Genomic DNA, 26,154 nt, shown 5'->3' with positions numbered 1-26,154 from the left:
AAAGAAGAAAAAGACACGTTGACTCTCGGTTTTTATATTATTTTGCAGAGGATCAACTACTTCCTGGGCACTCAGAAGCCAGACACTAGTTGTTGAAGTCCCAGTTCATAAACAAAACCAAAACAAAATATGTTCAAACTAGCTGAAAGAAAACCAGGAAACAGTGCTGTGAACTAGTTAAAATTCAAACAGAGATGAGTGCTGTGAATAATCAATGTTCGGGTTTTTTCCAAACCCCTACACTTATGCATATAAGCAAAGAGCAAAATTCTAGTAATTTATCTGGGATTATGTACTGTAGGGGCCTGGTAATACAACGTGGCCTCTCAGCTGGAAACAGACACTGAGAACTGAATCTGTCAAGAGAATGACTAGTCCTTTCTCACTGAGGTGGTCTCTCTTAGAAGGACCAGCTCAGTGTGTTACTACTGAGAGGAATTCCATCCAGGAATGGGACATCATTGACCTAGAAGTTCAAGTGGAGGTTTCTAACAGAACTCCAAACACTCTCTCAAACATCTGATTAATGCTTGGCAGAGTGACAAGGTAAACAAGGGAAAAGAAGCTATTGGCCAGGCAAGTTAGCAGGGAAGCCCACTGATGTCTCTCACTGCTGACATTTTCCAGTAAAGCTCTCTTTGGTGCACCATTTCTAACCAGTTCCACACGCTGCTTTCTGAAGTGCCCCCTTCTTACAGGCTGGGATTGAATAGGTGGAAGGCAGGAGAGGTGAGCAGGAAGAAACACCTGGCCTCCACCCACCTTTTATCTTCCCGCTCTACCAGCGCCTTGCCACTCAGCTCAGAGCCAGTAACAGGCTCTTGCAGCAATCCCAACAGTCTGAGGGGAAAAAAGCAACACTACCAGATAAGCAAACAGGTGTTTTTTCCTTCTAATGGCTATTACTAGTTAGCACACTCTATTGCAGGGCATTTTCTGAACTTAGAGGTGGAGCCTGACTTTCAGAGTTGCTAATCTGGCACTGGGCTTGAACATTAAATTGGCTTCATACACAGCCAAAATACTGATGACATTAGTGAAAAGAAACACATTGTTCATAAAGACTTCCAGGTGGCTGGCTGGAGATCTTCAGGACAAGACTATACATTGTTATACAAGTTAAATGCAAGCGGTGCTTCAGAACACAGCAAGGGATGGAGTCTGATCATTTACCATCCTCTCTGTAGTCACTGGAAACTTAAAAACCCTTCCTTCCACCCAGAAGCTGAACAATTTTAGTCTGCTACTTCCCTGTATGATATGTAGTTAGGAGTTAAGTGAGAATTGGGAATGCACAAAAAACTTCCAATCATTTTCCACAAGCATGAAGCTGGTTAAATAATTTTTAATTTTCGTTTTTGCATTTTGGGGTTGGCTTAGAGCAATTCCTTAGAAATGGGTTCAGAAATACTCCAAGGGTCTGTAGTAAAAGGTATCTTCCTGCTCAATAAAGTGCTACTACATCAAACACACATCAGTCTAAAAATTCAGTTGCTTCTGAAGAAATTGAATCCTCAAGGAGTAAAAAATTATTATACACTTTTGCCTAGTTTCTGAAGGAGCTCCTTCCTCTTTCTTACAGATTCTGTTCAAGGCTCCAGTTACATGAATGTCCTAAAATCCATTTTCACTCCAAATAAACTAGCCAATTATTTTGTCTTAAAGTTTATGCATGGATTCTTGTTTCTTGTAACAACCTCATTTTAATCTGCAAGTATGGTAAAACATTCCCAACATTTGGTATTTCATTTTATGAAAATCTGCAGAGAGCTCTGGCTGACTGTAGTCCTGAAGGATGCTTGATTAGAGCTTTCTCTCTACCAAGTATAAAACTCCTCACAAGAACTACCTGCCAAAATCATCAGTTATCAGTTATCCATATATAGAGAGGAAAAGGGTAATAGAAAGGAAAAGTGCTTTTACCCTTTCTGTACTCTATTGCCAGTGCTGCTTCCCAGGCATTAACACTGTCTGCAGTGGGCTGACCCACATCACGTTTCATTTAAATGACTGCATCTAACCACTCTGTGATTTCACAGTATACAACATGCCTGTCTGGACCTCAGCACAGCAAATACAATAGAAAGTACAAGCTAAATGTCAGACGTTCCTTTTTTTGTAGCCTGGCATTTCGGTTGCCCCATTCCCGAAGTCCTAGCTTGAACAGCCTCTTCCCAAGCAGCCATTTAAAATATGCTAGTATTAGCATGGAATCAAGTATCCTGAAATCTGCATTCAGTGTCTCCAGATCACTCTTTTTGAAGTCAGTTCCTCAGCTGCTGTCTCTTCCAATCTTCTTTTCTACTTCCCTCATTCTTCCTTTCTGAACAGTGTCTGGTTTTTGCTCAGCTGGAGCAGGCAGCAGCATGACTGAACGGTCAGTACCTGAAACTTTGCCTCTTTTTTTCAAAATTACAGTCTTGAGGGCAAGACTCACAGGTTCACTCAAAGACTTTCTATTAAAAACAATGTTTTAACTATGGTCATAATGGCTACTGTGAACTGGAACTATTAAGTTCCTGAACAGCCTTCATAGCAATTAATTTTTAAAATCCTAGACAGCAGATTTTGTAACAGCAACACCAATTCACTGCTTTTGACTATCACATTTGTCTCTTGGGTTTTTGGTCACCTCATGTGATATTCTTCAAAGCACTTTCACAATTATAGATCTACTCAGTATTACCTTCTGAGGTTAGTGCTACTCTGGGACACAAAAGATTGCCAGGGTTGCACAGAGAGAGAGTAAATCAAACATGGAGCTTGTTTTGTTGTTAGACAGTGCTCATGGAGGAAAGGAGAGGGGGATCTAGCCTACATGTAAGAATACAGAAGAGAATTCTTGTAAATGTTAAGTGTATTACTTCTCGCTGACCTCACCATTTCCTCTTTTTTATCCTCTCTACTCCTCAAACTAGAAATTTTTCTCTCTTCTTATCAATATTGCTCCTTTCAGATGATCATGACTCAGAAATACCTAGACTGACACATTTTGTTATCAGAAAAGCTCAACTTTTCCCCAACATACACATCAGTTTTGCATCTGACTTTCTTCAGTTGCTCTTTTGCTTATTTAGAGATTCTGCTCCCTTCAGAGCCTCACTAAGATGAAACATGATGTAATGGGATGTGCACAATTAGATTCCACCAATATTTAGCAGTTTAAACATTAAACCTCTGTCAGATTCTACCAAATCACACTCGGCAAAGCCTGCATGACCTTCATGACAGAGTCTCCAGAGCCTTCATTACAGTCTGTGTTAAGCTCACCAGTTAGCTAATGAGAAAACTGTTGCTTTCACATTTACACAGGAAACAAAAGCTATTAGACTGTATCAGGAAAGGGAGGTGTAATTTTGTATTTGTGAAGTATGCAGCCTACCTCTTTCTCCTGGTCTTCCTGGCTGACCGGGGCTTCCTGGAAACCCTTGCATGCCTGGTGATCCTTGCTCACCCTGTGGCCCTGGAGCCCCTGGCCGACCTGGCTCACCAGGAGGTCCCGCGATGGTTCGTGTTGACACAGACTGGCTTGGAATCTGGTTCAGAATTGAGTTATATCTTGCCATATGACCTGTCAGGAAAAATTCATAATTTTCAAGTAGCAGTGGAAAATCTGGTTCAGCAAAGTTTGAACAGAGTACTGGCAGGTTGTCAAGGCTGTGGTCTGTTATGCTTTGGTATTATGAAGTTGTGCGCTTGTTAGGGGAGAAATAGTAGTTTAGGGAGGGCATAGAAAATGGGAGAACTATTGTGCAAGATTTTATTTTCTTACTTTGGTAAAGGTTTTGGGGGCATTGGTATTTTATGTCTATAAAAATTTAAAATTCTTGCAGCAGAAGCTTCTGTATACTGTCACAGCTTGGAGACAATTCCAGCTTTTTTTTAGATGGCTGATGCTAATCAGCTCTAGTTGGACATAAATCCGGTTGAACATAAATCTAGTTGGAACATAAATCCCAGCTGTCTAGTATAAAACAAACAGGTCCCCTTGGATATTTTGAAAGGTGTCATATTTGTAAGTAACTGGCAGGAAAAGTTTCATTCTAGAGAGAGAAGCATATGGACCATCCATGTACTTGCCTTGGATGAGCTGTTCACACACTTGACGAGCAACAGCCCGGACCATTGCCTGGGACTGGAGATCGCCCTGGATAACAACAGCAGCAGTGTCATGAAACAGTTTCTTGACTCAGTTCTGTGCTGAAAGCACTTTGAGCAATGAAAGATATTTATTACTGCTGACACATTATATCCTCACAGATGAGAAAGGAAAGCCAAAGAAATTTTGTGATTTCACTGGTTCCTATTTCTCTTTTTGGCCAGCAATCAGAGGTCTGAGAAGATAACCCTAATAAGAGATTTGGAGACATGCTTACTGCCACATACTTCCCACCTTCAAAATATTAATGTAGCTATATATAAGACCATGTCTGGAAAAGAAGGAAAGTTTGCTTAATCGCAAAGAGAAAACTGCTGTGCCTGTAAACACAGAGAAACATAAATTGTCAGGAAAAGCTCTTTTTGAAACACAAGGCCAAGCAGGAAACAAACCATGGCTGACATGAACATAGACTTACCCGTTCACCCCTTTCACCCTTAGCTCCAGGAGGACCCTATGAAAAGATTCAATACAAAATTAGTTCTCATTTTGTTCTGCTCAAAATTTTTAACACCTAAATATTGTCTTCCTTGCAGATTCATAGAAAAGGGAGAAAAAATAAACAATAAACAAGCTTTCAGGAGGTTCTGTGACAGTAACAAATACACTCATTTCAGTACTCTACAGAATGTTTACCTTTGGCAATTACGTGGGAACAATGACTTTCTCAGGTGCTTGTCACACACTGAATTCCCTTGTTCACAATAGCAGCAAGGACAGGCCACCACATGATGCATTTCACATGGCTGAAACAGGTCTAATTTTTGCAAAATAGCAGCCTGAAATTTGCTGTAGTGAGACTCTGCATCCACTATGAACAGAGTCAGCAATGGGATTAAACTGCACAGAAAATTACATATGACATTAAGGATAATGTAATACTGTAATGATGGTGAGGAGGATTATGGATTGGAACAAGTTGTCTAGAGCAGTTAAAACTCCACCAATGTCAGGTTTTGGGGTAGGCTACACATTTCTCAGGAACTCTTAAAGCAAGGAAAGGTCTATTGGTCAGAGCCCTGTATGGGCCATCCACTTGAGAGCTGGACTTGATGATCCTTGTGGTTCCCTTCGAACTCAGACTACTCTGTGCTTCTGCATAGGTAACCAGCCAGCTGATACATGGTTAAAGCACAGCTTAGTCTATCCTTGAAGAGAAGAAAATCCTACAAAAACTAAAAGATTGTTTCTAAGGCCTCTATAACTCTACGTTTTGGAATAGATTGTTATTGAAGGTCAGTAATTTTTCAGCCACCTGTTTTTTTCTGCACTACTAGAGTCTAACCATGCACAGCAGAGCTCTTACATGACTCACAGGAATATCTACATTCTAGAAAATTTAGTTCAATATCTGGAGCATGTGTTTGGACAGGAACTGCATAGTCAACATGTTATATATTGATAGTAAAAGTTCCATAGCGCCTCAAATCTCCTTTGTGTCTTCCATGATCACACTTAGAAACTATGTAGAACCGGGCATTAGGTTATTATCTTCACTTATGTATTATCAGTCAATTTAATTTCATTTCCACTTAACCATATGAAAATGCTTGCATTGGCCTAAATCTCCAAACCAAACTGGATTTTGGAAGAAAATTTTCTATTCTACAAATAGAGTCAGAAATGCACACTGCCCCATTCTGATGTCTTTAAAAATTAAATAGAATGTTTACTATAATAGATGGGAAAAAGCTGAGCAGGCTTCATAATTAAACAAGTAGTCAAATGTTAAAATATGAATACATAATATTGTCTGAACTCTTACAGAAAAAAAGAAGTCCACTATAAATTTTCTCTTTTACATAATTTACACACTCATTTCATAGTTGTATTCCTTTCTTCCAGTCAAACTGTTTTGTTCTGTTTTTTTTTTTTTTTTTTTTAATAATAATAAAAATAACATCTGGGAGACAAACTTAATACTGGAGGTTCCTAATACTAATTTTAGATATAGATGATATAATTTTGCACTCAATGAAACTGATAGTCAAATTTATAATAGCAATCTAGAAAAAGCCCTAGTCATTATTCATTTGTTCTGATGTAAACACCAAGTAACCACAAAGGACAGATTTTTATTCATATATTATTTTCACAGTTTGGAAATCAGAATAATATTTTGGAAATATTCATGTTAATAAATGGCATACTTGAATTTCCAGAGAGTCACTTGAAGGGCAAAGGGGAAAAAAAAGAAGAAAGTAATTACAAAAAGACTACAAATTCACATAGTTGTGTTTTTAACTTCTGTGTTTTAATCTTGTGTTTTGACTCTCTAACCCCTATATTCCAAACATTGTATGTAAGACCAACAAATAAATTTAATTAGAAAGAATGAACAAGGAAAGGTCAATATGATGTTTAACTTAGCCACTAACTGTGAACAGATCATAAGCAATAAATATTGAGGAGTTCTGTCCAAGAGTGAAGCCAGGCTCAGTAACCAACTAATGCACAACAGCAGACAGAGAAATACTAATTAGTTTCACTTACAGGAGCTCCAGTATCACCTTGTGGCCCCTGACTTCCAGTAACACCTGGAACACCTGGAGCACCAGGTATGCCCTATGTGGAAAAAGAGAAAGAAAATAGTGGTGATGGGAATCAACATCCATGAGTCCTGATGGGAAGTGCACAGACAGTTCTGTCAGTCAAAGACTAGAGATTCCCAGAGGGAGGACTATGAAGTACAGTTTGCAGGAAAAAGAGCACCAAAAGCACAGCTCTGAGAAAATCACTTGAGGAAAATAACTTGGGTTTCTTTCTGGAACGGGCAGAAGTTGCTGAACCACTGGACTAAATCCTGTGATGTCAGTACTGTGTTCAGGGGGGGCAACTCAGAATGTTCTTTGTAAAAACAAAAAGCTGGATTGGAGAATACTCAGTACCACCAGTAGCTTCACCTAATCTTTTCAATCTATTAAGAAGGCATTAACTTTGCCTAGCTGCCCTGAGAAGACTGAGACTGATTCTGAAGGCAACATACATCCTGCGTTAGAGGCTGGATGTAGCCTCTGCTGTCTTCCTTGATTACTCTTTGAGAGCACCTGTGCTCACCTCCAGCCTCCGGACCAAGTAAAACTTGGTGGTTCACTTCAGTTAACAGTCCAAGTTGGAATTTTTGACAAAAAGAAAGTCTTGTTTCAAATGTTAAGAGCAGTAATTCCCTCTTTATAGTGCAGTTACTTGACGAAGAACAAGCTATCAATCTATTGACAGAACAACTCTCTCCCCTTCCCATGGGAGACATTTTCTTCTTGAGCTAAGTAGGAGTGGAAAGAAATTACACTGGACAAGCAGCTCTCTGCCAACTCTGTGCATCTTGAGAATTCCAACTTCCCTTGGCCTTGCTCTATCCACTGTAGCATAGATAACAGTGTGACCTATGATCCCCCAAAATCCTGCTGACCTTTACAGTAACAAATTCTATGGGCAATACTCACCATTGGGCCAGGAGGTCCTTGTGGGCCTGTGGGTCCATCCTTGCCAGGAAAGCCCTATAGAAGATAAATAAATGCAATTTAATCAGCTTTTTATATGTACTTCGTGAATCTGTTCTGTTTCATCTAGAAGAAATATTTTACTTTTGTTCTTTAGTTTTGTTTTGCTTAGTTGTTGTGTTTGTTTGGTTTTGGTTTTGTTGGTTTTTTTTTTTTAATTAATACCTGTTGGTAGTGATTTCTTAGGAAAAAATTCCCTTATTTGCCCTGGGGAGGGTTTATTTCTGAAAAGGAGCTATAGTGTCACCAAGATTTAAAAAAAAAAAAATCCAGCTAGTCTCACACAATACTTTTGAAGTAAGAAAAAACAATACAAAATTCTTCCTACTGGCAATTTTCACCTCTGAGTGAATTTCACTTAGAACACTTCTGTAGGGAAATAAATGAGAGGGTTTGCTGTCCAACCTCTCTACCACAAGGTCACATTTCTACATCTGCTCTCACTGGTTGCAAGAATTCACAGTCCTGCTGATGAGGTGCTGAAAGATGGCAACTGAGAGTGGGTCTCTCTGCCCAGCAGTGCTGTACATATGCTCCAGCTATCACTGAGGTCCTGAGTCAGGAAGCAGCAGGAATGTTCATGTGGTTTACATTATGAACGTGCCTCAGAGCTTCCAGAAATGAGAGCCAAAAACTAAAGATAACTTGGAAACTGGAAAGCGAGTACATCACAGAAAAAAAGACTGACCAGATGTAGAAGAAAATACACTATTTATTACTAAAGTATTCTTACAAATTAACCAATATATGCATTTTGTATCCACGTGCTATAAAGCATGGTTTTCTGACAAGCCTGGTGATTAGGCAATTCTTTAATTACTACACAGCCTAAACAGGAGAAATATGGTTTTACCTCTGGCTCAAGACCAGTTTGAAAGGTGGTTTATGCAGGAAACTGTTTGTTTTATTGCTGAAAAGTTTGAAAATGTTTATGGTGACACACAGAGTAAAGAACATTCCAGGCCTCAGTATCTCATGGAGCTTCAGAAGAAAAATTTACAACTTTTTTGCTTTGTACTTTTTTCCAAATCTTTGTTTCTGACATGGTTTTAGTAATGAATGTAACATATTCTACTAGTTTTATGCTTTGCATAATTTGGAAACTATTATTCAATTCTGCAATCATATGGCATGAAAAATGGCTGGAGAGTATTATTATCTGCCATATACCTGGAAAGTTTTTTTTAAATCCTACTGGGAGGGTGTTTTGGTGGTAAAATAAGCCACACAGTCAATTCACATTATGTCATCCATGCATCCTTAGACTTGATAAGGAAATACCTTCCTATTTCACACTGTAGCCAGATGACGTTGATACCTTCATATTTATGTTTCACTTTTAAAGCAAAGATGTAAAACCTACGTTTATTTTTTCTCAGTTCCAAAGCAGGATGAAAACTGGTTTGACCATTTTAAGGGCTTAATGTATGGAGGAGGGAAATAGAGTGCTTTCCACTGACTTCTAGGATCTAGTGTGGATTCACACAACCTTTAAAAGAAAAATAAACCTGTATGTCCTTCCCTTCTCCCATCTCAGTCAAAGAGTAGAATTAACAGTATGATCAGAATTACATTTTCTTGGAATATATTTCACAATTTCTTTCCTCTGAGCTGTGTTCTTACTCTTGGCTGCTCAGTAATCACCTCCTGTCTATTCTCCTAGGGTTTATTTCTCTTGGCACTGTGTCTGTATCGTCCACAAAAGATCACCTCCTACTGTATTTGCTAGATGTGAAAATTGCTATATAGAAATTAAGTCAAAGAGAAGCCTGGTTCAAGAAAGAGTATGGCAATACCTATTCTCTCATGCTAAAGAAAGACTAAAGGTATTTGTTTGTGCTGCCAACAGGGTTTGAAGATGTTACTCAGACCACCTGATAGCCAGAATGCATCTGACACTCATTCTGAACTTCTGAGTAGAGAGCAGAGATTAGTAAGTACCAGGAAATTGGCAGGAAGACTGGGAATTTATTCTGGCTCTTTCTTCCATAATTTTTGGGGTGTGTAATGTAGAAGAAAATAGAGCACAGTGAGAATTCACAAAGTTATATTCTGAGCACTGAAGCCTTATAGATGTTATTTAAACTCCCATTTATCGAATTCACCTCTTTGCTTAACCATATCTAATCCAAGGAGGAATTACACAGCACAACAGCTCTTTCTCTCTGTCATCCAGCATAGAAATGACTCTGTACAAAGCCGCTGATTCTCTCCCATGGAACTGCATATCCAAGAGGAGGATGGGACAGATTTTGATGTGTCACCTAGGATGTAGGTCTTAGAATCAAGGTGTATATAATTTTGGTAAGTTAACTTAAATCAAGACATATTTTGCTAATGGCATAAAAAAAAAGTTTCAGAGAAAGTGTAGCTTTGACAGAATTTTTATAAGGGATTTTATTTGCCAATATACAAATGGCATCACCTGTAAAATCTCAAGTCTGCTGAAGTCAGAAGTGCTGCTGACCTCATTATAAACTCTCGAGCTTTCTGTAGCCTGGAATTTGTTTGGGGGAACTTGTGGAGAGGTGATTTTTTAAGTAGGACTAGATACTGGCAAAAATTTAACTGAAGCTACTGAGCCAGGCTTGAAAGAGTTTCATGTAGAGCCTTTTAAAAAAACCCTGCAGCCTGGGACCCATGGCTGCCAATTCAAGCTCTGTCTTTCAACATTAAATGCTTGGGACTGTTGGCGAAACACCATCTGTTCTTTTTACTAAAACTCCTCTATACTGCTGGCTACAAATATGGGGAAGCAAGAAAGGACACCAAACACCCACAGCTACATCCATACGATAAAAAGAAATAATTTTATATTTGTAGAATCTTTTCTGACACTCCGGAAGCTGATGAGAGAGGAGGGGACTGTTCCTCATGTGGAGTCTGAGATGTAGATTTACCCACGTTACCAGACAGGTATAAAATATTATCATGCATATTCAGAATGTTGGCTTTACTATCAGAAAAAACTTTCTTTTTACTCTGATTCAACCTTCACAAGTATTTTTATTACATCCCATTCTTCTTCATAGGGAGGGTGTGTCATTATGAAAATGACCTTTTTATGCATTCACACAACTGACAGGGAAGATGTTCTATTTCTTTCTAAAACCCAAGAAAAAGCAAATAAACCAGGGACTAAAAACCAGAACTTCAGAAATACAAAAAGAAGCTTTACAGATTAAGTGTTGAATGACAACATTAAGAAAGGAAAATCAAGCCCTTTTCTCAACTGATTTCAAAAATAAAATCAGAAAGTATGAACATTAGAAATCAAAACAAAAAGAAAGTAAAACGAAAAGTGAAGTGATTCCAATTATCAGGAACTGTAGAAAAAAAATTGCCATTCCAGCATTTCATAAGTCTAATATCACATTATGCCCAGTTCAGCAAAGTTTTCAGAGATCGCCCAATAAATATCAGCCCTATGCTTACCTCTCATTCAAATCAGTGTGATTTAGCCATCTGCCTAAGTACTTTACAGCACTGGTACCACTATAATGAAAATACTTAAATCATCAATAAATACTAAAGAGGAAGGGATAACTAAACTAAGAATAACACAGAAAATCTCAGTTCTAGTAGTATAATACTTGCAAAACAGTTTGGCATCTTGGCTAACAGGAGGAAACCCAACAAAAGGAACATTATACAAAAAGGCAATTTACTTCTCAGGAATTTTCCAGTTCCACTTTGCTGCTGCAGTTATGCCCTTCAGAATTATCCCTTTTTCAAGTGCTGGGTCTTCAAAGAGACTGCGGTGAAATAATTGGGTTGGATCTTCGCCCATTAAAAGCAATTTTATGTTGTCATAACTTCACAGGAATCAAATGAGCTACAACACTATAAAAGCAGTATAGCATAATTATTTGTTGCCACAGAAATAATTACTGCTGGACAACATTGCATAAGGGTCGCACAGAGACAATACCAGGCTAACAGACCTAATTTTATGAGCTCTGGGCTGTTTATCCAGCTCCTGTGATTAACAGCAGAAGAAAGAGCACACATGAACAAACCATTATTACCATATCTATAAAAAGAGGCTATTTATGTAATTGCCCTACCTTTTTATAGACAACAGTGGGGTATTCTACAGAATAAGCACCACATGACCCTTCCAGGCCATAGCAAAAGCCTTTCATGCACTAGTCTTCCTCGGCTTTTCTCTGGAATGCCATCTCTCTGCAACAACCTGGGGACTCCCACATGTGGGAAAACTAGACTGCTTCTGAACTGCTGGCTGGAATCAAGGCATGGCATGAGGGTCCACTGCTAAATATGAAGTCAGCTACAGAATAGCATAAAAACACAAAGTTCTTTCCTCCTTGAACTGCAGGCACCTCGACATCCCTCATGATTAAGAATGTAGATGGAGGAGGCACATAGCACTCACTTGTACAATGTTTAGCACCGTCCCCTCAATCTATCCATGACCAAGACTAGACAGAACATGGCAAAAATCCAAATGTTCATCAGGGTCCAGGTCTCTATTAACCTGGAGATGAAAAGGTGGCATGAAAGTTGGGCAATTTAGAGGGAAATAGTCCAATGCAGCCAAAAGGAAGACATAAAAGCATCCAAAATGAGAAGACATCACAGTATTATAAAGTAGAAAGAAAAGGATAGATTTACTTCCATATTTCACCACAATGTAATTGAAAAAATTAGAAGGCTATTCCTCCAATTAGGTTATTTATCTGGTAATAATGTTGTATATATCTTTATCTTAATAAAATGCCTTTCTTTTCTTGATTTTTAGAGAAAAAGTAAATCTATCTATTCCCTAAATTTTACAGTGACTTCAGTGGAATTACTTCTAGACATAAAGATATTGCCAATGTTTGAATTCATAATAGTGAGTTCAAATATATGTTTTGCCACAGGGATGAGGTTTTTTTATAACAAGGTCAGAAAATCAAAAAAGTTAGAAATTTCTCTGAAGTTCAAGTTACATTACCATATCCAAAAGAAAGGATCATGAATATGTAAATCTTGCTCAAATGAAACTGAAAAGTTATATTTCATAACGAACTTCTGCTGTAGACAGAAATGTAGTACTATGCTAACAATAACTTTCCAGTGCCTGACTAAGAATGAAACAAAAGTCTCCCCAAGGAGACAAAGAGGAGGACTTATAGGCTTAACTGCACAAATGAATATGAATTTTCTTTTATTGGCTCCTAGACAGACTGTAAGTATCTTCTGTTGTTTTACCCGGAGCAGAATAAGGTTGACTAAATTTTGGTATTATTTTTCACCTTTTCCTCATGTCAACTGTTTCTACAGGTATTTTTCTACATTCAGTTTTAAATTCCCTTGTAGTTGTCTCTGTTATTCATTAATTAGCTAGAAAGCAAATTTAGACCATTGCCTTGGATTGCATACTAATTATGTACCATTTGACAACTATCTAATTTTAAACATATAAGCAAAGACATTAATTGGCAGTGCTGAACACAAATGACATCTACGCCTATCAAATGCATAAAGCACAGGCATCGTGCAGGCTTCCCCTTACATATCTCAACCCTCATCACCAGATAGAAGGATGTCCACCCGCCTGTACTGATTGGCACAGAGAGATGATCTCCAGAAAGGACAGAGGTGGCATAAATTATAATAAATCAACCACGTTGGGAAATGTTTCTGTTACGGAATGGGAACAAAATGCATGTAAAACATACTCATTTTACCTTACCCTTTGACCTTGAGCTCCATCTCTTCCTGGTGAACCTGATGCTCCCGGGACACCCTGAGCATTATAAAGGGAGAGCAAATGATGAGATCAAATTAACAGAATCCAACTACATAATCTTCCAGTGAAACTGTATGACATGTTTTTGATAAACAGAACTAGGGAGCTCAATAATGGGTGGGGCCATAGAAAAGATTCAGTAAAGAAGGTATTTCTGTGAAATGAGAGATGGCTAAACACACATCATTAAAATGCAGAGGTGTTGAGTCTACAGAGACACAATTTAAGTGTTAAACAAACAAGTAACCAGCTCTTCAGGGCCAAGTGAATTGGTCACTGCACACCAGCACACCTTGGATTCCTCCTCTTTTATAAATCCCTGTTCAAATTCACCCCAACAACACATTTCTCAGTGGTTTGGAATATGTGCCCTAAACTCACAATGATGTCAATTCAACATTAAAACTTAGTGACAGGTTATACAATAGGGAATACCTGCAGGCCAGGAAAACCAAGATCTCCCTTCTCTCCCTTTTCACCTGGTGGCCCCTGCAGATAAAGAATCACACGTAGTAAACCAAATATCTGGTTACTTTTCTATTTCTAATAGTTCCCTTCAGCTTCTTTTTTTTTTTAAACCAACAAAGCAACCAATAAAAAAATAGACTATTCTTTCTACTGAAAGCAACCATAGAGACCCTTATTTGCAAAAATGCAAATGTAGAAGTTACAAATATAGAAAATAAAACCCATTTTAAAAGATTTCATAAGTAACCTGACAAAACTATAGCCATTTTGTTACAAAAAAAAAAAAAGATAGCTAATTTCTTTTTCTCTTCGAACAGTTTGTTTCACTTCAGGCCTCAGCAGAATCTCCAATAATGGTGAAAAAAAGGGTTTTCTATGGAAACTAGACATGTTTCTATGGTACATATGCATGACAAAACATATACTTTTCTAGATAACAAACTAACTTTAACTTTTATAAAGAAACAATTTCTCTGTAAGTGCTCTTATAATTAAAGTATTCGTATTATTCTCTGATGACAACATCATCAAGAATATACAGCTTTGGTAAACCATTTTATTGTAGAGCCATATCATATAGACTGGAAAAAAGATGAAATTGTATTGTAATGTAGTAATTTTTGAAAAAAAAATCTAGCAGAAAAATATATCTATTACCACTTTTCTAAGCTTGTCTGTACCCATCTACTGGAGAAGTGTATGAAACAAGATAAGTGCTGCTAGTTCATTATTCTAACAATGTTTCTTTATGATGAAATTCTGTGACTTATTTCACAACAGCCTTGCAAATTCCAGGCCTAATCACTTCCTCTGATGATGGATTTTATAATGTAATAAATATTATTGCTTAATTTTGGCAGAGAATATGGTGTTCTTGCTTGGGTACACCTTTCAAGTCAGAACTGATCTGCAATGAGCAGTACCACAACCAATATAAGATAAAATATTAACTTTTTGGTCTGGTGCCATGTCACACCCCCCACTGCAATTTATTTTCACTTGACTCCAGGCTTGAATGTTAATACCCAGGTCATATTCAACCTGCGATCAAATACTTTCAGCTGACTAAAAATTCAGATCAAAATAAAAAACCAGAAATGTTGGCATTGAACCCACATTCACTTTAGGTCAAGCCCACATCTGTGATTTCACCTCCAGTATTGAATTCAGATTCTGATCACAACACCAAAAGCTATTTCAATCTGTTCGGGTGTCATTTAATAAACTAAGCTATTTGCTGTTTAAAAGAAAAAAAGCCTATTCATTTTTTAAGTCTCACTGGAAGCCCTTGAATAGAAAGTCCACTGGGTCCTTGTGGTCCTGGAGGTCCTTGAGGTCCAGGAACACCAATTTCACCTCGAGGTCCATCTGGTCCCTAAAGTAGCACAGGACATAAGTTAAACTCTTATCATATGGACAAAGGCAGCTTCTGTTTGAAGAATTAAATACCAATAGACTCAAAAACATCTGAAATATGAGTTAACGTGATTGAGCAGTTAGGGTTCAATTTAAAACTGTCTGGTTTCTTTATAAATACTGAAAAAAAAGGATGATTTATGCTGTGAAAGCAGCATTCTGGATTTTATATCTTTTATCAAGGAATATACAGGACAAGTACTTGTTTTGAAAAAAGCCACAGCAAATGCCAATGACATTTCACTATGCTTTTTTCTCAAAAACACCAGAGACAATCTGGAATTCATTGCAAGGTTTCCATGCAGCAGAGATAAACCAAGAACCTGTGCATGTGTCAAATGTAGGTTGGTGTACAAAGTACCTTTGGACCTGGATCACCACGATGACCTTTGGCACCTCTGACACCTGGACCACCCTGTAAAGCACAAGCACGGGACTCACTGAAAACCAAAACTCTCAAACAGACGTGAAATCCAGAGAAGCCCAAACAGATTCTTCCTGTTCCTGAATCAGCATTCAAGAATCAGTAAATATCCTGTCGATATCCTTCCACTGGAGTAATTAAACTGAGAACATACTTAAGTGTGGTGATACACAGGAACAGATTTAAACACAGATGTGACTACTTTTTAGAGCCAAGAATGCACACTACGTAAGAATCAAAATAACACTGAAAGCTACAATATGGATGGAAATGTCACGGGTTCCCATCCAGTTGCTGAAACCTCCTGCACATCTGTCTGTTCTCACCAAAATTACATTATTAAAGTTTCCAGAAAAGTCACATTTCTGGAGGTCAAGAGCATTGTACCAGAAACAGTGTGGCCAGCAGGACCACAGCAGTGACCATCCTCCTGTACTCAGCACTGGTGAGGCCATACTTCAAATCCTGTGTCCAGTTCTGGGCCCCTCACTACAATAAGGACATGGAGTGGCTGGAGCAAGTCCAGAGAAGGGCAACGGAGCTGGTGAAGGGACTGGAGCACCAGTCTGATGAGGAGCAGCTGAGGGAGCTGGGGGTGTTTAGCCTGGAGGCTCAGGGGAGAGCTTATCACTCTCTTCAACTCCTGGAAAGGAGGCTGTAGCCGGGGGGGCGGGGTCGGTCTCTTCTCCCAGGTGTAGTAAGTGACAGGATCAGAGGAAATGGCCTCAAGTTGAACCAGGGGAGGTTTAGATAGGATATAAGGAAAGATTTCTTCACAGAAAGGGTTGTCAAGCTTTTGAACAGGCTGCCCAGGGACATGGTGGAATCACCATCCCTGGAGGTGTTTAAAAAACATGTAGATGTGGCACTTGGGGACATGGTTTAGTGACAGACTTGGCAGTGCTGGGTTAATGGCTGGATTCATCATCTTCAAGGTCTTTTCCACCATAAACAGTTCTATAACTCTGTGATTCTAATGACTCAGGAATAGTTTTCGCCAAGGACAACTCCAGAGTCTACTAGACCTACACCATGGTTTAATTTGGAGCTATTCTTAGGTAAAATGCTCTTTTGCACATTTTTCTCTTTTTGCTTTCTTCAGCAATGCCTACATCTGTTCATCATTTATTTACCAACTGTTGCCTTTTTTGTTACTATCATCTGAGACACTGGAGTACCATATATCTATGGATGGCTGCCATGAATGTGTTTTGCAAAAACATGTACATGTGCTTTCTGTTCTAGGACAGCATAATATTTTTTTTTCATATCAGTTTCCCTCTTCCCCCACCTATACTGCATAATCTCTTGGAATATGAGCTTTACAGGTATTGTGCCCATCTTTGTACTCAGAAAGGACCTTGTACAACTAGACAACATAACTGAATAGGACTCTTTAGGGGCTACAATAGGTACTCACAAAAATAACAGCCGTTAAATAAAGATATAAAAATAGAAAATGTGCTTATATGCAGTATCTATGAGACTTTAAATATGAATGCCAATAACAGAAATGTCTGGAAATGCCAGAGCACTGTTGCTCTTCAGTGAAGGTATCATGACATCGTCTTTGCATGTGTGATCACAGAACAGTTGTCCACTACCTCTCCCAGCTCCCTCAGTCTTCTCACTTCCATCCCACAGCTCTATGGCCATGACCCTTTCCACCACGGCCAGCTCTGAACCAAAAATCTCATCCCATGTTCTCCACGGAACCAAGTACCAATTGCCAGTTGCAAAATTCCAGATACTCTGCATTCCCACCCACTGTCCTTTGTCCTTCCTCTGCCTTACTCCTAACTCTGAGACTAAAATTCCTCAGCACAATAACTGCAACTTTTTAACATAAACAAAATCACAGCTTTCTCCCATTTTGTTCTTAGAAACAGACTGCATTTTTACTAAGAATATGTACTTAAAAATAGCCTGATGCTGAGCCATTAAATCATACGCTTTCAGATTCATGCTGGAGTTGGCACACTTGTCCATGTTTTGAACCCAGTAACCCTGCTGGGTAAAAGCGCAATTTCCAGAACAGCATTTATTTAAGATGAAAACATCAGAAGAGGCCCTCTCATTTTTCTCATAAATTTGTTTTGGTGGTTATTCCCCAGCACTGCTAAGCTTGTGCGACTGATTTCAAATTTTTCTTTTTTGAGCTGCTTCTTTTTCTAGCCAAAAATTCATGTTATGCCTTCTTCCCTTATTTTTAATAACATCTTAGTAGCCAGTTGTTGGGGTTTTAGTTTAGTCTTAGGTTTTTTCCTGTTAAAGGAATTTTCTCCCATATGCATGTTGCTAGGGGACAAATAGCTGTACTTAAGAAAGACAAAAAGGGAGTGGGGCGGACCTGGCTACTCCTTTGTCTGCACCTGGGTGTGGGGTCAGTTCGCTCTGAGCGTCCGGAGAGAGAAGCTGCAGAGAAAGGAGCTGCTGGTTCTTTCTTTTTGGCCGTTCTTTTCTTCCTGCTGGAAACAACGCCGGGACCCCAAAAGCCGCTTTCCCTGCCCTGCTGGAGACCGAGCTGTGGCTGCCCTGCCTCACTGCTGCTGCTTCGAGCTTTCGCTACGCTGTAGCCCTGCTCGCCCTGCCTGCCTGGGCCTCCGTGGGGTTCTCCCATCTGGATACATCTCGCCTGCCACCCGGGATTTGCGTTTGTCCCTGCCGCTCCAGCCTGCCGTTCTATCCTGCCGTTCCAGCCTGCTGTTCCTGAGAGTCCGGGATCGGCTGCCCAGGGGTTTGTGAAGCCTTTGTCCCATCCCTTCCCGGGATCCCAGGCCGCCATTGCCGCGTGCTCCCCGAGCTCGCTCCGGAGCGCCCCCTGCAGCCGCGGGGGAACCATCGCACCTGCCCGGCTCACCGGGAGCCGCCAGCGCCCCTGCCGGCTGCGAGCGGAACTGCACCCGAGGGGAAAGGGCCCGACAGCCGAGAAGGCTGGGACTGGGTTTGTGATTGTTTGCTGTTACTGCCAGAGTTATTGCTGTTTTGTTTTACTGGTTATATACATATACATATATATATATATATATATATATATATATATAGTAAAGAACTGTTATTCCTATTTCCCACATCTTTGCCTAAAGGCCCTTGATTTCAAAATACAATAATAACTTGGAGGGAAAAGGGGTTATATCTGCCACTTCAAGGGGGGGCTTCTGCCTTCCTTAGCAGACACCTGTCTTTCAAAACCGAGACACCAGTGCTTTCCCCCAGAAACGTGTCTTAATCAACCATTATCAAGACACCTCCTTATTTCTTTTTAATATTCAAAACCTATGAAGCACAGAAAGATCTTTTTTTGCAATTGAACTTCTCCAATCCTTCCATATTTTTGTCTCCTTCGCCTTCTTAAATTCTGCAGCATTCCTTTCAAATGCAGGCATTCGTTTTCAGTGATATCTCATTTTTACTTAGTGTGGGGAACTTCAGACAGCAGGATCAAATTCTGCCAAAGATGAAGCCATAAAAACAGTATCCCATGAGGAAAATTGCCAGATAATCTTAACTCTAAACAACACTTTGTCTTACCCGAAGTGACGCATTTTCTTAAACATTAAAAATCCTTTCTGGAGTTACTATCCCAAACAAATGGAAGCATTTTATTTGGAGGTTTTTTAGCCTAATGTCTAAAACTGGCGACATGGTAGGATCCTGATCTCTTAAACAGAAGAACCCTTGGCTTGGAGAAAAGTCATGACATTTTAATGACTTGAAGCACTCCTGACCAGACACAGCACATGTGACTTTCTGACTTTTGGTTGGCGCAGAGATGAACACTGACTTTATTCTTTTGCTCTGCTTTTTCATAGGCTTTGGATTTCTTTTTTTGCAGAGCTATGCCATCTAACTGTCTGGCAAAAAAGCATCACTTTTAACAGGCTGAGTTCCAGAATCACATATTTGCCTGCGTTGGCAGTGATTTTTCTGCTTGATTTTCTGCTTCCTCTTGCCTGGCACTATGCTATTCAAAACATTGCTAATCCTAAATGTAATATATAGAAGTACATTATTTTACTGCTGGGTTAAGCCTTAACAATTCCTGATCCATGTATCTTTTGAACTGTAGTAATACACATCCTTCCAGTCAAATAATTTTCAAACATTTTTAATTTTACTGTGATATGTGGTCAAACTACTCAATTTAAGTGACATTTTCATGTGAATTATCCCATTGTCTTTTTTAAAGAACACAAACTGGATGCTAAAATATGGAAATTAAAACTTTAATCCATACTTGATTTATAACCTATATTCAAATCGGAGAACAGAATAATTTCTCCTTGCTCAAGATGCAGCTCTTCAGTGAATTTCCTCTTGAATTTCTTTCCAGGTTTTTGTACTAGGGCTTAAAGAACAGTTCTTTCAGAAAGACTAAACTCTGAGTTGTCAGTAGGATTAATGGCTGCTAGGACCTACTATGTGAATGCCTTATGTGCAAGTCAATTTTGTTGTTAAATATGCATCTCATGTAATTTGTGTACTTTAACACCAAAAACATTTTCCTTTACTTTCTTCTCTGACTCCTTCATTTAACAACATTCCCTTGGAGCATCCAGGACACAGTATGATCAGAGATATACACAGTTCAAATTTTTTGCAAGAGAGCCTCATCTCGAACTCAGTTAGCAAGCAGCCCTAAAATGCTGATTAGATTTATCTAATTGTAACAGCAAAAACACATGATCATTCTACAAATATCCCAGTCAGGATTCTTGTTAAAGCAAACCAATAATGAACCATTGCAAACAGAGCCTGTGACTTTTCTAAATTGATAAAAATCAGACTTGGGATGCAAGATTGAGTTCTCAAAATTTAGTGGCCTGTATCTCCATTGTCTGGTCTAATTCATTGTCTGAGTTTCCACACGCCAATAAGGAGAAAGGCTCCAACTAAGATACTACAGTGACATGGAAGAAAAGTTAAATAACTGTCTTCTACAAGAGACTATCTAGTTCCACTGGTTACACACAGAACTTAAATATAGACTTACTTCACATCTACAAAGCAAACTCTTAATGAGTGCCATTAAAATACCACCACTAAGCATATGTAAAAGTTGTAACAGTGTACATTTCATCATTCACTGGAAAATTTTTAAAAAATGAAATTCTACTTTCCACAAAAGCAGATTATTTCATTCTCTCTTCCCTTCATTGCTCTTCGATAACTCTCTGCCTCTAAGAACTCTCAGAAGAACCTGTACTTCCATTCTACTTTCCAATAAATACCATACTTAGGTAGGGCTTTTAAGACAGAAAAGTCTTCTTTCATCACATACTACACAAGTGGAATTGTCATGCTCCATATCCTTAATTGATATGAATTTCAGAAATCTAAACGCCAAGCTACATTTAATGAACACATGCTAGAGTAGACAGATAGTAGGTGATTAAAAATTTGAAAATAAATGGCACTACCTGTGACATATCTAATGCTACAGACAGGTAAAAGGGTTCCAGGTCTAAAAAATACCCCAACTGCTTCAGCATAATACCTCTTTACATAATTTATAGCATCTTTGATATCAATTGAATATATTTTACCTCTTTAGCAACACTTGAAAGCGTAATTTAACCTTATCAGTTATACAATGGCAGTATATTCACATGTTTTGGAATAAAGGTGGCCAGTGGACATTTGGTACAGTTCACTGCAAAGCTGAATAAAACCTTACCGGTGGTCCAGGAGGTCCAAGGGGACCCTTATTGGCTTCTGAACAGGAACAAGCATGAGGAAGGGCAGGGCAATTTTCCTCATCTCTCTATGAAAAGATTAAGATAGGAGAAGAATGATGTCCAGAATTTCAAATGTTGGGTATTTTATCAAAGATACAGTACTTAGTAAAGTCTAAGATGTAGTACTCAAAAGCACCTACTTGATTTAGAAAAGTACATCTTATTGACTTTCAGTAGGACAAGTAATCCAAGCAGAATGGGCTTTTTTGAAAACTTTTAAGCAGCCATTTCCAATAAAACATTTGTCTCAATGAAGTAGAAAACAAAAGGTAAATTCTATAGTTATTGAAAGAGGTTTCTTACCAAGCCAGGAAGTTCACAGCATTTGTCTCGATTGGCCCATGAGGTAGCACAAATAATGTCAAACATCTGTAACTGCAGCTGTTTCAAAACAAGGGTGATGTACAGTATGAGTGTTAGGTGTAAGATCAGTGCAAAACAGAGCCAACAGCAAGCAAAGCCACCTTGATTCAAGCACTCAGATTAGACAAAGGCTTTTGACTTTGAGCAGCAAGCCACAAATACCTCACTTAAATGGCAAATCCACTGCTTTTACCAAATGTGTATCTAACCAACTCATCTGAACTATCAGACATTACATGAATTGAGCAAAGTTGTTCAAGGTTAAATGCTGCATGCATTTGTTGAATTAACCCCCACTCCTTGTTTAAATTCCTTATTTTGCCCAATGGTGCCTTCCAATATCTTTTTATAGCAAAGAAGACATCAAGAGTCAGGCGAAAGAGAGCTCAGCTTCTCTGAATAATTCCCTTTAACCCTCTGGTCTGCTGTTCGGATTTTATCTGGGACAAGGTCTCCTGTAGACTATTACTTATACTGGAGCTGAGCCACAAATAATATTTCTCTTTTTTTCCAGTTTAATTTTACTTTAGAATATGCCCTCTCTTACCCGTATTATCCCCAGGCAATGATAGCTTAAGAATGGGGAAAAGCTTGCTCAACACATGACAACATTGGCCAGAAAAGAAAATTCCCATCACAGGTCTGGGAACATGGTTTGGACAAGAACTTAATCTGCAAGAACACACACATTTGCTAAAAATAGGGGCTGCTACATACTCAGAAACAATATACTAAGTAGGACTCAATGGTAAAACCAATTAACTCCTTTACGGCCTTGACTGAACAAAGGGGTCTAGAGAGTTGAAGCTTTCTTCTGTTACTATTTCTATTCTTCTTCCATGCCTTGTTTATGTGCATATTGAATAGAGAGTGGTATGGAACAGAACATCCCATTAAATTAACCCCACATGTTAAAAAAATTCAAGGAACTGCTAGAGATAGAACTCTGGGTTTGTTCCCATTATTTTCAGGGGCATTATTTTGCGATAAGAGCAGAGGAATGAATTTAAAATTTTTCTTAAAACTGCATTGCTTCTAAAGCTGTTAAAATGTGCACATATGTGCACCTTTGGTTTTGCATAATTTTTTTTAATAAAAGTCAAATATTATATTTTTAAATAAAGGCATACTTTCATATAAATAGACATTCTTCTCACCTGCCAGCAGATTAGCTGGTTTCTAGATTTGCTGTACTACAGGTGCAGACACAATGAGCTGGCACCATGCTAAACAGCTCAGACAGCTGAAGTGCAGCATGAAGGCAGCTTTTGGACTCTGGGTTTGGCTCCACGGAGATTCACCCTGAGTCCAGCAAGTCTGTGTCCATGCCTCTGTCAAATGGAAGCTGGCTCCACGTGGAGCCACTTAGATGCCTCCCTCTTTGCTACACATCCCTAAGCTCCTAACTCCAGGAAGTCTCACTGTCTTGAGTGCAGCAGCAGATGAAAGTGCATGCACACACTGCTCTGGGACACAGAATACCTGAGCATTTGCATGATACTGCACACAAATCAGACATCCCAGAAATGGGGTGCAGCAACACCTGAGCTGGTTGTGCAGAGAGCAGCTTAGGTTCAGAACTTCAGTTGTATTGCCATTTTCTTCCATAACCCAGTCCATCCCATGCTATTCTGTTATCCTGAACAATGGAAGGCTGACAGCACTGGCAAAATTTATACAGTCCTTCACAGGCATGTACATGCATTCATTTTCTCTGGACTAGGCAATCTGGACATCCATAGCAATAAAGTATGTTGGTGTAAATTAAAGAGCAAACAGACATTTTCTGAAATGCTGTATTCATCAACCAAATGCTGGATGATTCAGTATTCTTTTTTAAAAATATTATGTGGGTTGCTCTGACTCAAGCTAAAACCCAAAACAAAGCTTTCTTTGCTACTGTTAAACATTTATTCATAACTCTCTGCATTCATAGTGATTTTGCTTTCTAAATATCCAGCCCTGCAAGCAGAACCAGTAAGGTGGAAAAGTCCTCATCTAACCAAGCTACAGCTCTGCAAATGTTTCTCAATAGCAGCCCACGTTAGACAATACTATTAACAGTACATATACATGCAAGCAAACAAATTAAAATTCAAAGAGGAGGAAATCAATAAAGAGAAAGTCTGTGATTGTAAATAATGTTTTGAAGTTGGACTTTTCATTAAGTTCTGCTGAAGGAATAGAAAACATGACTTGCTGCATGTCCCAATCAGGTTTCATTGCTCTGGCTACAATCTAATCCTGAGATGATTCATTCAAGAATGTTAAAAGGGTTAGGCACTTTGAGCCTAATCCCCTTTTTGTTCTGTCTATCTATCTATCTATCTATCTATCTATCTATCTATCTATCTATCTATCTCTGCCTGTTCATTCTACCATTGCACACTGTATACACTGATAGCAAAAAAACCCCTGATACAATTATATTCCCTCAAAATTGAAATGTCTGGCAAAATCCAAATGACTACACTGTATTGATTTATTTTTAAAATACACTAAAAACATTCTGAGAATGCTAAACTGTTCAATGTGAACACAGTTAGAACAGAACATCCACAATTTTATTCTGAAGTAACTGCCGGCTTACTTTTATTTTATGTAATAAGCATCTCTAAAACCAAGAGATCTACTAATATAGCAGCTGTTCTGAGAACCTCTACCCTGCCTCCTACTAGATTCCTTTGATATTCTCCAAACTTTGGAGTAGGAAACCGACTCATTCATGTCTTAAATGTGACTATTCACAGAAGTACTACTCAATATAAATAAATTGTGCAGAATGGAGACTTTAGAGGATGGTATTTGGGTGCTTTCTTGATTTGTTTCTAATTTGGTGCTTGTGGTAATACTCAAAGACGGCTTAACACTACTAAAGAATTTTCATCTTCATCTACACATTTCTAATCTTACGTCAACTTTACAGTTCATTTGAACAAAATCAAATATTTCTGTGAGTGGGCAGTCTGAATTTTCTAAAGTATAGATTCCTAGGTTCTAACAAAAGACACATTTCTTTCTACTTCTTTACAAAGCCTTCTCTGATTCCAGGATTTCCTAAGTCTGTCTTTTTTTGTTTCTGTTGGAATGTGACTACAAAGGTTTCTCTGTGTAATTGTCTTTACAGGCTTCATATAATTATTATCCATCAGTTTGAGTCCTAAAAGCTCTTTTTTTTTGTACAGAGACATATTCTGAGGGCTTATTTTTTACTAAACAAGAGTATTTGCATAAATTAACAAGTATATACATATTTGAGATCTCATTCCTATTCAAATCAGGCCTTGGTTCAAGGTTCACGTTCTCTGCTAAACTCATTCTAAGGTCAAAAAAGTTCAAAGAAAATTATCAAACACTACTACACACCAAAAAAGTCAAAACCCCCCAGACAAAACAAAGTGGAAAGACTCTCATTGGTTGTCCTGCAAAAAGAATAATCAATTACTGCTTCTAGAAGAATAATTTCAGAGGAATGAATGAGCACTTAAGGTGGGGGAGGGGGGAGATCTTTCACACTTAAAATGTCTTATATTGTAAAAGAGCTAGCTATACTAAGATGGGAGCTTTTGGGGATCATATGTGCCAAACCAGTTCAATTTTTTAGTGGACAGTGGGTTAAGGGGCAAACAAAGAATCAGAGAGAATAACAGACATGGGGAATAAATACAAAATATTTTAAAAACCAAAGTTTAAATAACTCCAGGCAAAGGAGTTATACACTGTATTACTCTATGTAATTAAATTTGGAACACAAGTCATATCTGAACATATCAACTGTGTTTACATATTTGTTTGAGAATAAAATTTCAACAATGATGATCTTATGATTTCATTTATCAAAATAATAAAAAATAGATTTTGCCCAAGTTGACAACTACTGCAGGCTTTTGCAGAATTTCTGAAATGCTGGGACCTTATTATTTAAAATATGAATTCACTTGGCTTCAAGTTAAAACTAACTGCAAAGACCTCAACCAGTTGTTTTTTAGGCCATTTTAAATGTTTGAAAGAATTGTTATTGTTCCACTCACTGGTGCAGAATTGTCTCTTGGTCCTCTGGATCTCACCATCCTCCCCAGCACTTCTATGCCATCAGAACTAATATTCCCCGCTGCATTAATGGTCTTCTCGCCCACTTGCTTGCAGTCAATAATTATCTTGGCCGTGGTCTTGCTGATAACAACATGCAACTAAGCAAAAGAGAAGATGCTGTAACATACAAAGGAGCATATGGGATGTATGTGTCCTTCCCTTGGGAAAAGGGGGGCATTTTTTTGAAATGAGCTCCTAACTCCATGTTTGCTAATGAAACTCAAAGAACACTCCAA

At 38.6% G+C, this 26,154-nt stretch overlaps 1 protein-coding gene across 1 annotated transcript in view; it reads right to left on the bottom strand.

The window, feature by feature from the left end:
• The window catches only part of COL14A1 (collagen type XIV alpha 1 chain), a gene marked incomplete at both ends in the record, with an annotated part of 111,819 nt that overhangs the window by 6,578 nt on the left and 79,087 nt on the right, over window positions 1–26,154 (bottom strand). The window contains 12 exons of the mRNA XM_082277820.1: window positions 3,383–3,571; window positions 4,081–4,147; window positions 4,578–4,613; window positions 6,653–6,724; window positions 7,603–7,656; window positions 13,361–13,414; window positions 13,853–13,906; window positions 15,165–15,260; window positions 15,663–15,716; window positions 21,403–21,489; window positions 21,767–21,844; window positions 25,858–26,016. Of these exons, the coding sequence (XP_082133946.1) occupies window positions 3,383–3,571; window positions 4,081–4,147; window positions 4,578–4,613; window positions 6,653–6,724; window positions 7,603–7,656; window positions 13,361–13,414; window positions 13,853–13,906; window positions 15,165–15,260; window positions 15,663–15,716; window positions 21,403–21,489; window positions 21,767–21,844; window positions 25,858–26,016 (1,000 nt within the window). The remainder of the gene's footprint in view (window positions 1–3,382; window positions 3,572–4,080; window positions 4,148–4,577; window positions 4,614–6,652; window positions 6,725–7,602; window positions 7,657–13,360; window positions 13,415–13,852; window positions 13,907–15,164; window positions 15,261–15,662; window positions 15,717–21,402; window positions 21,490–21,766; window positions 21,845–25,857; window positions 26,017–26,154) is intronic.

The sequence above is a fragment of the Coloeus monedula genome (assembly GCF_965178545.1).
Source record: "Coloeus monedula genome assembly, chromosome: 1".
Classification (NCBI taxonomy): domain Eukaryota; kingdom Metazoa; phylum Chordata; class Aves; order Passeriformes; family Corvidae; genus Coloeus; species Coloeus monedula.
The sequence above is the reverse complement of the archived record's forward strand: the minus strand, read 5'-3'. Positions and strand labels throughout refer to the sequence as shown.